The 13,360-nt window shown below is 44.3% G+C and overlaps 1 protein-coding gene across 1 annotated transcript in view; it reads left to right on the forward strand.

Moving 5' to 3' along the window:
• The window catches only part of LOC137538083 (transmembrane protein 272-like), a 74,288-nt gene that overhangs the window by 12,343 nt on the left and 48,585 nt on the right, over positions 1-13,360 (forward strand). The window contains exon 2 of the mRNA XM_068260080.1: positions 9,787-9,831. Coding sequence (XP_068116181.1) covers positions 9,798-9,831 — 34 coding nt within the window. The 5' untranslated portion in view covers positions 9,787-9,797. The remainder of the gene's footprint in view (positions 1-9,786; positions 9,832-13,360) is intronic.

The following is a 13,360-nucleotide window of genomic DNA, read 5'->3' on the forward strand; positions in this document are numbered from 1 at the left end:
AAGAAATTGAAAAGAGGACAAAGAAGAGCCATCCTCATGGACTAAAAAAGATCGGGCCTGAGGCCTCAAAACCATATATTCGCTAACTGCCCTAACCGGGCAGCAGCTATCACCATTCAAAGGGGCAATCGAGAGCCAAGCTCCCTTTTTCATCTGGTTTGTCTTAGAACTACGCACAAAAATGACTAATCTGCCATCTGCTAAACGAACATCACTACCCTCCAAAGGGGAGGAAACCGCTCTATTGGTAGCAACTAACTCAGAGATCCTGAGTGCTCCAAAAAATGCTAATAAAAAGGCTGATTAAATAACGCCACCTCAAAACTAGAAAAACAAAGTGATGGCAATGAATCCACCAATCCTCTCAAAATTCCAAAGGACACTGGCCTTCTACCATCCAATCTCCTACCCCCTCTATTAAATCCCTTCAATAACTGCTGCACCACTGGATAAGCAGTGTGACCTGGCACTCCTGCTAATCGTCTGAAAAAAGAAATACCAGCCAGGGAGTTCATCACCTTCGCTACTGAACAACCCTGCTGAATCAACTGGCTAATAAAAACCAGAAAAAGCTCTAAAGAATTCGCCAAAGGAGATAAAGAATACTCATCTGCATGGCGGCACCATGTTGCCCAGGATCTTTCATACTCAGACCAGGTTCGAGGTGCCATAGATCCTTTTACAAGGCTTGAAATCAAGACCAAATCATTCTCCACAGGTGGGCCGGACACTTCACTCCTTTCTCCTCCACACCCAAAGCCAAGGATCGTAATACCTCCCAATTCTGGCGAGACAAAGAGTCAGCTATTAAGTTACATTTTCCCAGCAAAGATTAAATCTCAAGCACAACAACAATAAATGCCGCAATAATTTAACCACCATAGAAGATTTAGCTGATAAACAATTTATAGCAAACATAACCCCCCTATTATCTGTTTGCAACAAAATTCTCTTGTTCTTAAAATACTTACCATAAATTGTCAATGCTACTACCCCCGGGAAAAGTTCAAGTAATAAAATATTCTTTGTGGCACCACCAACAACCCAAGACTCAGGCCAACTCTCAGCTGACCACCTGCCTTGCCAAAACGCACCGTATCCCACTGAGCCGGCTGCATCTGTAAAGAACTCCATATTGGGATCCAACACAAACTCATCTTGCCACAACGATTTGCCATTGTATCCCAATAAAAAACTTTGCCACACAAGCAGGTCTTCTTTTGCTTCCCTATCTACTGTAACGTGCAAATTAGGGGACTTCATACCCGCAATTAATGCTGCTAACTTCCAAGAAAACACTCTACCCATTGGCATAACTCTTGACGCAAATGCCAAATGTCCAAGTAAAGATTGTATTTCCTTTACCGTTGCTCTTCTCTTAACTAATAAACCATTTATCAAAGATTTCAAAGTGCCAATTTTATCCTTTGGAAGCCTGAAGTCCATCCACCCTGTATCTATAGTGATGCCCAAAAATTCCAGGCAAGAACAGGAATGCACGTTTTTTTCCCCTGCCAAAAGGGACCCCAAAATCTCTCATTGTATCACAAAATACTTGTAACAGCGCCTGACAAGTCTGGGTTTTTTCTGGACCTACAAATAAAAAAATCATCCAGGTAATGAACTAGATCGCCACCTGGCATCTTTTGTTTAATTACCCATTCTAGAAATTTTGAAAAAGACTCAAAATAAAAACACGAAAGTGAGCATCCCATTGGGAGACACTTATCAATGAAAAATTGCCCATCAAAAACAAAACCCAATGAATTGAACGCATCAGGGCAGATAGGCAGAAGGCGGAACGCTGACTGAATGTCTGCTTTAGCCAGGAGTGCATTCGTCCCAAACTTCCTAATAACCTCTAACCTTCTGTCAAATGTAAGGTATGACACTGACGCCAAGGACTTATCAATGCTGTCGTTAGGCGAAAATTCTTTCGGAAATGACAAATGATGAATTAGCCTAAATTCATTTTCCACCTTCTTAGGAACTACACCCAGTGGAGAAATTCTAAAGCTAGGAAATGGCGGGTAATCAAATGGGCCCGCTACTCGACCCAACTGCAATTCTTTTAAAATCTTGCTAAATGCAACTTGCGGATGTGCCTCAACTGAATTTAAGTTTGGGACCACAATGCACCCCTGGCCACTGAAAACAGGCAATTTAAATCCTTGCTGAAAACCTTCACTGAGCAGCTGGCTGCTCGGTTTGTCTGGGAACATGCTTAGCCAAGGGGCCATTTCTTGTACCTTCACAGGCGTCCACGCTTTTAAGAAAAAGCTCCTTGGTATTATTCTGGGCCTGCAATCCCATTTTCTTAAAACTTTTAGCCATTGGGTGCATACCCCTGCAGAAATTACATTCATGTCTAAAACGACAATTCTGTAAAAATTTACAAGAACCTTCATTAAATGCGAAGCATAAACCTTTCTTCACCGATAAACCAGCTGACACTGCAGGTTGGTTTTGCTTCGCCTGCGACCGCTGAGGCAGCATTAAACTGATCCAAAGGCCCAAGTCCTCAGAGCCCCAGGATAAGGAAGGATGCACTGCCATTCTTTGACGAAATGATTCATCGTAAAGGAACCACGCGATTCATCCAAATTGCCTGTAGGCTTCACTAATAACATCTAAATACTGGAACAAGCCTGTACAAAGCTCTGGCGTTTTCTCCCCCAATACACTAGCGAAGATACAATACGCCTGTAACCAGTTACTGAAAGTGCGGAGAAACGGACCGGCACCTGTCCTCCTCACCATCTTTCTTTTTTTTCGCTGTAAATTCCTTGTAATGAGGTAACAATGATAATACATCGACATATTCTCCTCTCCAAATCTTTTCTTTAGCTGACACATTAAGATGAAAGCCGAGAGGGGATAATACACAAGGCAATGCTTCCTTATAATGAGTCTCCGCCACTCCTGCTCTAATTACTGGAGCAGCAGCACATTGACTCACAGCAGAAAGACCCACATTGGACCAAGCTGCCACAGGAGATGCCAGTGAAACAGGAGCTAATACATTTACATGACTAGCCTGCAGCCTAGCAGCTTCAGAAGTAAACACATTACTGTCATTAACACCACTGAACCAAATCTAGAATAATCACAGTTATTTCATGCAACCTGCAATTAATAGCATTAATACTGCTCAAGGCAGCCGACTCACCCACTGATGCTGGTGGGTTAATATGCTCCTCCGCTCCACCAAGTGCACCCAGACTGGGGTGATCCTGTGGCTCCAACCGAGTATCATCCACTGGGGGCTCTGGCTGGGAAATTTCTTTGCAACCCTTCTTGGAATTGGGCCAGCAACTAGCCACCCTAGATTGCCTCACTGGAGGTGGGGAGTGTCTTTTTGCCTTTCTCCCCTTCCTGCTGGCGCCTCCCCCGACCGTGGCCATAATCCTCTGGTCCTCCTCCATGACCTCATCCTCCCCTCGCATGGAGGCTTGAACAAATCTCTCCCTAACCGACACATGACCGCTGGGACCCGCCTCCTGTGCCTCCTCCCGATAGCTCAGCTCTCCCCAACTGCTCATCAAACCACTTGCGCCGCCGCCCATCAAATGAACTCCCATCTGAGCTCCCGGAAGACCAGCCACTGCCGCCTCCTCTTCCCCCGAGTTTGCCTGCAGGAAGGAAACCAGCCATTCAGCTCCATCCTCCGCCCCCCGCAACACAGCGGCGACTATGCTGTCCATCTCCACAGCGCGCAGCTCAGACCGATCCGGAATTTCTTGCTGCGCCACACGCACTCTGCAGCTCCTTATAAAGGTAAACCAGCTCCTTCCCATTGGCTGCTTGGCAGCTTGCCAACAGCCGGACCCAATCAGGAATCTTCTTATCTCTCCCCAGGCCTGGGGGGGAAACGGCTCACCTGTAACAGAAACCAGAGCGAGACACCTGGCAGGTAATTTAACCCACTAAGGGGCGGCAATCCCATGTAGGCCCCAGTCTAATGCTGAGGCCTTTCCATTCTGTACTGTAGTAAATGAGGATGACTCACCAACCACGTTCTCGGACCTATCAAATAAAGCGGTACTAACAGTGATTCCTAAAGAAGGAAAAGAAAGTCTTGATTGCAGCAAATTTAGACCCATCTCTACAATAAATATAGATGTCAAAATATAGTCAAAAATTCTGGCAAATAGACTTCTTAAAGTGTATGATACATTATTGGGGGAACAACAGTGTGGTTTTCTTAATAATAAGCAATTGTATGAAAACGTGTACACTGCTGTCAATTTCTGTAATAAGGTCCGTGGGCGCGGAGTTGAGGAAGCAATGGTGGCGCTAGACACAGAGAAAGCTTTTGATAGACTTAACAAGCACTATCTATACAAAGTTTTAGATACAGTTAACCACTTCACCACTGAGGGGTTTTACCCCTTGAGCACCAGAGCAATTTTCACCTTTCAGCGCTCCTTCCATTCATTCGTCTATAACTTTATCATTACTTATCACAATGAAATGAACTATATCTTGTTTTTTCCGCCACCAATTAGGCTTTCTTTAGGTGGGACATTATGCCAAGAATTATTTTATTCTAAATGTGTTTTAATGGAAAAATAGGGAAAAAAATGTGGGAAAAAAATTATTATTTTTCAGTTTTCGGCCTTTATAGTTTTTAAATAATGCATGCTACTGTAATTAAAACCTATGAAATGTATTTGCCCATTTGTTCCAGTTATAAAACCGTTTAAATTATGTCCCTATCACAATGTTTGGCGCCAATATTTTATTTGGAAATAAAGGTGCATTTTTTTCAGTTTTGCACCCATCCCTAATTACAAGCCCATAGTTTATAAAGTAACAGTGTTATACCCTCTTGACATAAATATTTAAAAAGTTCAGTCCCTAAGGTAACTATTTATGTATTTTTTTTAATTACAAAAATAAATAAATTGGGGTGTGTGGGAGGTAATGAGTTAATTCTTAATGTATAACTAATGTATTTGTATATGAAAAATGCTTTAGGGTGTAGTTTTACTATTTGGCCACAAGATGGCCACAGTAAGTTTTTGTTTATGCGATCTGCAAGCGTACAGGATGTACGCTTGCAGAAAGTTCAGGGAGGCTGGGCAACTTTTTTTTTCACAATGATCGCACTGCTTCTCGTAGAAGCAGCTGATCATTGCGGGGGGCTTAGATCAACAGTTTTTCCCGTTCATTGATCTCCAGGCGAGCGGGAGCGCGGACAGCGGCGGGAGCGGCGTCAGGTACTGATTTCTCCGTCCCTTGGTGGTAACAGGGTGGAAAGAGGGACGGAGAAATTCGTACCGCTGGGGGTAAAGTGGTTTAAGTAGGCAACTCATTTTGCAATTGAATTAAAAAACGATGCAAATCAAAGTTTATCAATTAAGGTTAATGGGGCCGTCTTTTCTGATTTTCCAGTTTCCAATGGAGTCAGACAGGGCTGTCCCCTTTCACCCTACCTCTTTAACTTAGCATTAGAACTCCTTATTCAGGCTCTTCAGAGAAACCCTCTGATAAAAGGTTTAAAGAGAACGTGTGTAAAAAAAAAGTGCTCCTGGGGGGTACTCACCTCGGGAGGAGGAAGCCTCGGGGTTCCAATGAGGCTTCCCCCTCCGCTGTAGCGGCAGGCAGTCCAGCGCTGGCTCCCCCGGAGTGTCCCGGAATCCTCCCTCGACAAACCTGACAAGTTCTGATAAGCGCTGATTTATTTACCTTCCCTGGCTCCAGCGGGGTGCTGTTGAGGCTTTCCTGACACAGATAGGCGGAAATAGCCGATCTCTGTTGAGTCAGCTCTACTGTGCAGGCTGTAGAGCTGTGCAGTAGAGTGGCCCGACAGCGATCGGCTATTTCTGCCGATATCCGAGGCGGAGAGCCGATACTGCGCCTGCGCTGGAGCCGGGAAGGTAAATATTTACATCCCCACTGTTCGGGGAGCTTTATCGTTGCCGCCGTGGGACCAAGAAGGACAGGGAAGCCTCAATAGGATCCAGCGGCTTCCCCCACCCGAAGTGAGTACCCCCCAGGGGACATTTTTCTTGATTCAGGTTTTCTTTAAAGACCCGCCAGAATTAAATAAAAATACTTGCTTACGCAGATGATTTACTGCTGTCTGCCTCAGACTCGGCCATATCAATACCAAGGGTGGTTAATGGTTAAATTAGTAGAATCCTTTAGTTACTGTTCTAATTTTAAAGTTAATACAAAGAAAACCACTATTCTGGACCTGGGCTGTTCACCCCTCTCTAGACACATCATTCAATCCATATACCATTTAAATGGCAGACTAGCTGTATGGCTTACTTAGGGATAAAAATATGCTCAAATGAGAGTGACTTATTTGGGGCCAACTACGACAGGCTTCTACCCGATTGTAAAAAGTTATTGGATGGGTGAGACAGACCCTGCTTCAATGCCTTGGGCAGGATATCCATCATGATCCTCCCAAAATTAATCTTTGTATTTCAGTGCCATCCTATTTTTATCCCAAGATCTTGGTTTCGTGGGTGTCATGCTGTGCTGCAGAGATTTATATGGAGGGGCAAAAGAAGCAGAAGCTCACATAGACACCTTATACAAAAGAAGGAAGAAGGAGGGCTGGTTATACCGGATATTCATAGGTACTACCAAGCAGTCCACCTGGGAAGAATACTGGACTGAAGGAAAGATAAAGAGCATAGCTTCTGGATAGATCTGGAGCTAGAATATCTGAATGAACATTGTGCCCTGTCATGCAACCTACAGGTACTGGACAAGTTGTCTAGAGGCTGTACTCATCCACTAATAGGCCCAACCCTGACTACTCTTAAATATTTGATTAAAACACTCCCTGGACCATGCCCCCTATTATCCATAGCTAACAATCCTGGCTTCATTCCGGGGATGGATAGCACTTGGCTGGACGGAACCGGTCTAGAACAAGATACCAGACTCTGGGATTTCCTGGAAAAGTTCGGTCTAGCCAGCCCACCTCCACATTTTCCGTTTTTTAAATTCTAGCAAATATCCAGTTATATACTCAAAGAAATCAGGTCTCTGAGCCCTATTAGGACTGAACTATCCAATTTTGAAAAATGGTTTGTGGCTAGGACTAAACCCACAGGGAGCTTGTCACTTCTGTATGGATCACTGCTGCACTCCACGGGCACTTCATGGGACAGGATTAAGGAGAGGTGGGAAGGTGAACTGAAAATTACTCTGGATGATAAAAGCTGGTCGAGTTTTATAGAGAATGTTTGGATGCCTAAAAATACACTACTTCAGTTAGTGCAATATAAAGTAATTATGCGCTGGTATTCTACTCTGGATGCTATTAATAAACTATACAGTTCTGTTACCTCTATTTTCTGGAGATGTTCTCGTCCAGTTTTAAATTATTCCCACATATGGTGGTCCTGTCCTCCAATCCAGAAATTCTGGATAAATGTTGAGGACTTTCTAAGAGTAAACACAAACCTAGACCTCTATATCAATGAAATAGAGGCGATCTTTGGTCAGGGCCTGCAAACTACTACAGAGTTATCTATGGACCATTTCTCTTCTTCTTACTGAGTTTCCGGCTGGTGGGATGACAGAGTATGGGACAGTCCCCCAAGTTTCATGTAATAGTTCTAGGTGTGAATGGGTGCTTATGCTGTGTTGTGTGTGTGGTGCCCAGTGTATGGCACTGTGCAAGTCGTGTTGAGCTGAGGTTTGCAAGGTTTCGTGTTTCTGTGGCTGCGTATGCGAGTTTTGTTGCTGAGTCACGAATTCATGGTTTCACTATTGTCGTGCAGGCAGTAGTTCAGAGTCCCGTGAGCGAGATTTCCATCACGTAGTTTCGCGTTTCCGTGCAGGTTTGTGTTTGATGCGAGATTTCATGGTTTCGCGTTTTCTACTGAAAGTTATTTTGATCATGAAAAAAAAGACGTAATTTCGTTTGTGCAAGTGACTGCTGAGCTCGGGGGGTCACTCATTGATTGCCAGACACCGCCACATGAACTTGGTGGTCGTGCATGCTGAGACACTTGGTTTTGCGCCTTGCTGTGTCTGGTGATGCAGAGGTCCATGAACGTGCTGTCACTTTGAATGTATCGGGGGGCTCTGCCTGCGACCGCTTCTAAAGCGGGTGCTCTTTGTAGAGGTACACTTGGCAGTCATGCATGCTGGGGCACTTAGTTTTGGGTCTTTCAATGTCTGATGGTGCAGGGTTCCCAGTGCGGGCTGTCGCTTTGAATGTGTCGGGGGCTCTGGACTGGAGCACGGGTTTGGGTGCGGCTGAGTTTCCGCGTTAAACGCGAAGTTCCGATCCGTCGTAACTATGTAGGAAGATCGTGATTGCGAAGTTTTACCTGGAAACGGAATTTCACGTTGCTTCGCGAGATTGTGAGTTTTTCTATTACAGCTATGGTCGGGGTTTAGCGAATTGCGTGAAGTTTCATATAGTCGTAATTAGGTCATGCCACATATCACTATCTCAGAGCAGGTGGGGGAGTTGATCACGCTGTGCCCGTAGGGGCACCTCCTTTACCCATCTGTCCCCCCCCCCCTTGTGTTCTTGTGATCTTTGAGGACAGGCTTGGGTATCTCTCCCTTATAGTGTTACACTGCTGGAGGCTGCAGGACCAGATTTACCATAAGGCACCGAAGGCACGTGCCTACAGGCGCCAGTTGATAGAAAGGCGGCTACTTCCCTCCCCAAGTGCCTCCCTCGATTTTGACCATGTTTTGGTATATCAAGTGACATCCCCTATAATAGCCATAAATATTGGGAAGATTATTGGTCTCTCCCTCTAGGAAAGGGAAGTACTTTTTATTAAGAATGAATACCTTTTATACTTGTGTTAAAGCCTAATTTTTCAGCACAAAGAAGGTGCTGAAAAGTTACCCCCCTCGGCTTATATGCGAGTCAGTGGAGTGGATCGGATGGTGGAGCAGGTTTTGTTACTGGCAGAGGAGCATAAGGATTGTGCACTAGTGATCCTGCTCTTGACAGCTGGCTCCCTGCTGTGTCTGTGCCCCGCATTCCCTGCAACATGGTGTACAGAGTGTGCTGCTCAACACTACCTGTGTCTCCTGCGTTGTGGAGCAGAACGTGCAAGCAGCAATATTGGTGCAATGATTGGGGATTCATGCCTGTGTGGCAATGGCTGTGTCTCATATCTATGATGCCATCTAGTGGCGTCTTGAGACACAGCTGTATCATCCTTGGAGCACATCTGGCTATGGGGATGGGGGCTGACTTGTACTGGGGGGACATCTGGCTACTGTAGAGAGGGCTATACTGGGAGGGGGCTTATACGTGAGTCAATCACTTTTTCCTGGTTTCTGAGGGAAAAGTAGGTATCTTGGCTTATATGCGGGTCGGCTTATATGGGAGTATATACGGTATACAGACTACTTTTAGTTGGCTTTGTTTTATTTCAACTATCAGATCCCTCTCTGATGGAATCTGATCAGAGAGGGATCTATTACATGCTGCACACTACACACATAGACTTCACCATGAAATCCGGGAATTCGAATGCCTCTACCACTGGGCACTTACTTGTCGCCTAAGTATGGGCGCCTTTTTTTTTTTTCCTGAAAGGTGTAAATATAAATATAACCCACATTTGTGTACATCCCTCCCCTTGACACCTTTCTAATTTACCTTATGGATGACAATCGAATTCCATCCCTATCTGCCTTTCTCCCTTATTTGTGGTGGGCTGCAATAGTGAAAAGGAGAGATTTAGGTTTACAAATCTGTGTCGGTTTACAAATATTAAAAATGCTGACAAGTTTCTTTGCTATGTTAATTCCCTATTTTTTTTCCTTTTTCCTTCTCAGGAACATTAATTATGGCTGAAGATGAGCAAAAAAGATCCTCCATATGTAAGGCAAGACTTTATGAGCTTCTGAACATTTCATTGCTGTCTGTTAAAAGTGTAAAATCTTAAACCAGCAGTATGCATATTACAACACAAGACTAAATCAGAGGAAGTGGTTCTCATTGTGAAATGTCTGAGGCTTCAGGGCAAACTTGCAAAAGGCCTAAAGCCAACATTACCTTGAGGCGTACTTCACGTACGTGTCAAACTATAAGTATGTTGAAGTAACAAACCTGTTCACCACAATGGGCTCCAAAGTTACTACTTTCCAGCTCTCAATTTCTACTGCCTGTTGCTTCTTTAGCCTGTGTGGGAACTGACCAACCTCATGTAGTGCCTTTTGGATGGGGCGTGGTCATGGAATCCCTCAATTCAAGAATCTAATTTATATGACAGTCTGAACATGATTTTAAGTTGACCTGAAAAGATGAGTGATAGTAGGAAAGTCGTATTTTAGAGAATGAAGGCTATTCTTATACCATTACTAGAAAAAGGTTACAAACTTAACAAACTGGAAAAGTAACATTTTTCTAGAAATTGTAGCATGCTAACCTGTTTATTATATGTATATGGCGGGGTGGTGTACTAAATGTAAATGGGGCAAAATATAGAGGCAAAGACTCTGGGTTGCCCCCCAGCCTCACTTCAAGCTTTCTGCATGAACCATGATGGTACCTAGTCTGATAGCCTAAAAGCAGGGTGTGCACTGCAGTAGATACACCTAACAGAGACTTGCATGGGGGCTGCCACCTCCATTGCCTATCTGGCTACCACCCTCTAGTAATACAGGAAGTGGAAATAATGCAATCTCATGTTCAGATTTTATGATAATGATATGCAAATGTGTGCAGATTGGAATTGGATCAAATATAAATGGTGTTAGATACTTTTTTTGTCATGCAGTTTGGGAATTCCCATCTACTTAAAGTGAACCCAAGGTGGCCCCCGAAAAGTTAGATAGTTAGGGGGAAGCCTCTGGATAGTCTTCCATCAATCCTCGACCACACAGTTGTTGTACATGGACCCTTTGAACATATCCGACAAGCTTGTCATAAAAGCTCTCATGGCCACACTCTCTCCATGTATGAGCGCGGCCATTCCTGCATAGTAAGCCTTAGCAACTCATCCACGAGTGGCTCCATGCTACTGTGCAGACGCGGCCTTACTCACACAGGTGCAGTATAGTCATGCTCGTGCATGAAGGGGAGTGCGGCAGTGAACTAAGAGGGTCCAGAATAGCAGCGGTTGGGTTGAGAACGACGTTGGAAGCCTCTGGTAGTCATACCTATTGTAATCCCGCAGGTGAGTTGGGCGCAGGATGACCCGAATGAAGGCTCACCCTGCTTCCACTGAAATTCCTGTCGGTGTTAACTACCTAACAACCGTGTGTCACGCCGAAGGGCGTGACCACGGCTGCAGCCCCAGTATCGCCTAACAACGATTAGCGCCAAGTCCTGGAGCTGCAGTTTACCAGGGAACGCGTGCGCATGCACAATTGTTCCCTGCCGGTTCACGGAGCTCCACGATCAGCCTGCCAGCCCTGATCACGGCTAGCAGACAATTTTCCGCCCAAAGGGGAAATAAATCCCCTTTGTTTACCTTTGTACAGCGCTGCGATCTCCTGCAGCGCTGTATGGGGGACACTCGGCTGTTCCTCAGAGGGGCTCCTAATGCGTGCCTTCTCATAGGCGGATGCCTATGAGAGGTGGGGAAGAGAGCCGATCACCGTCCTATGGTGATTTAGGACTGCAAAGGGGGGGGGGGGGGGATAGGGAGGGAAAAACCTCTCTTTTTTAATAAAAAAAAAAAAAGATCACAGCAGTGATCAGAGACCTCCTATTAAGGACAAGAAATGGAGGAAAAATTCATTTGTGTGCTTGGTTGTAGGGCTGTGCAGCACACTGACAAAGCTGCACAGCCCTGTATTGTGAAAAATGGCCTGGTCACTAGGGGAGTGTAAGCTTGTGGTCCTGAAGTGGTTAACTACTATTCCTCCTGAGTTGCGGCAACTCGTAGGTAGAAATAATGCGGAGTCCGGAGATCTCCGGCACCCGATTTACCCATGCGCGGGATGCGGATTATAGCATTGCAGCAATATGGATGCCCAACTCAGGCACTACGCTGCTGCAACTTGCTTCATCTGGTAGATCCAGTGGCTCCCCCTTTATTAAGGAAGTAGCTTTTGAAAGTTTGAAATGGGGGCGCCCAGGGTTTGCTTTAAGTAATTTCTGTAGGTGCAAAGAGCTGGCGCTCTTGTCAGTCACTTTCCTTGCAGACCTATGAAGTAATGATGAGCAGGGTGTGAATCACTCATTGGTATGGGATAAGTCCTATCGCAACATGCTAATTATGGTTTCATTACGGTTTGCATAATTTTTATAATTCCGATTGTAATAGAACATTGTAATTGTGAAGAATTGTGTGAAATGTTGCATAATTCTGTCTATAGACATCATTTCCGTTATTATAATTTTCGTAATTACAATTTTCGAGTAATTACAAATTTGTGTGCAATTCCGTGTTACTTGTAATTACGTAAATGACATAAAATTATGAAATTACGAGTAACACAAAAATACACTTGAAATTAATGGGAAATTACAACACATTATGAATTATGACTAAATAAATTGCAAAAAATTATGGTTTACAAGTACGGTGCGAAATTAGACAAATGCAAAATTTCAGCTCATCACTATATGGGATTAGAGATGTCGCGAACCTCCGATTTTGGGTCCGCGGACCGGGCAGACCGCCATAGACTTTAATGGCAGGTGAACGGCCACTGTCTTTAACGGTTAATAGCTAAGCCCCCTTACATGCCAGAAACACCAAATTTGCAGGTTTTGTGGAGGGGGACAGTGACTACAAAAGGAACATTCTTTTTTTCAAAAAGACCTTATACTTTTTGAGAAAATCGGTTTTAAAATTTCAAAGGAAAAAAGTATACTTTTAAGTGCGGTAAATGACAGTTCTAATGAAACAAAACCCGCCGACTTTAGAGGTTAATAGCACAGCCCCCTTACATGGTAGAAAAGCCACATTTTCAGGATATGTTAAAAAGATAGTGGGAAAAAATATTCTTGTAGTCACTATCCCCCTCCACATAAACTGCCAATTTGGTGGGCGGCGGGCGTTTACTTTTCCCACAGTCAAAAAGAGAACTTTTTATTTCTTGTAGTCACTATTCCCCTCCACATACACTGCACATAAACTGCACATGTGGTGTTTCTGGCATGTAAGGGGGCTTAGCTATTAACCGTTAAAGTCGGCAGATGCTCGTCTGCCATTAAAGTCTATGGGAAAAATGCGAACGCGAACTTTTTTTTTTTAAAAATCCACATCCCGCCGTGGTCTCGAACAGCTGAAGTTCGCGCAAACTACCCGCCTGGCGAACCGTTCAGGCCATCTTTATATGGGATGGCTGTTTTATGTGCATACAAAACAATGTAAGCAAATGTAAGTAATGTTTGTTAGTAATATTTTAGGATGTAAAGACTGAATAGTTGCCGCTTTTCCTGTACAAAAGTACA

This window comes from Hyperolius riggenbachi, chromosome 11 (assembly GCF_040937935.1).
Source record: "Hyperolius riggenbachi isolate aHypRig1 chromosome 11, aHypRig1.pri, whole genome shotgun sequence".
Lineage (NCBI taxonomy): Eukaryota > Metazoa > Chordata > Amphibia > Anura > Hyperoliidae > Hyperolius > Hyperolius riggenbachi.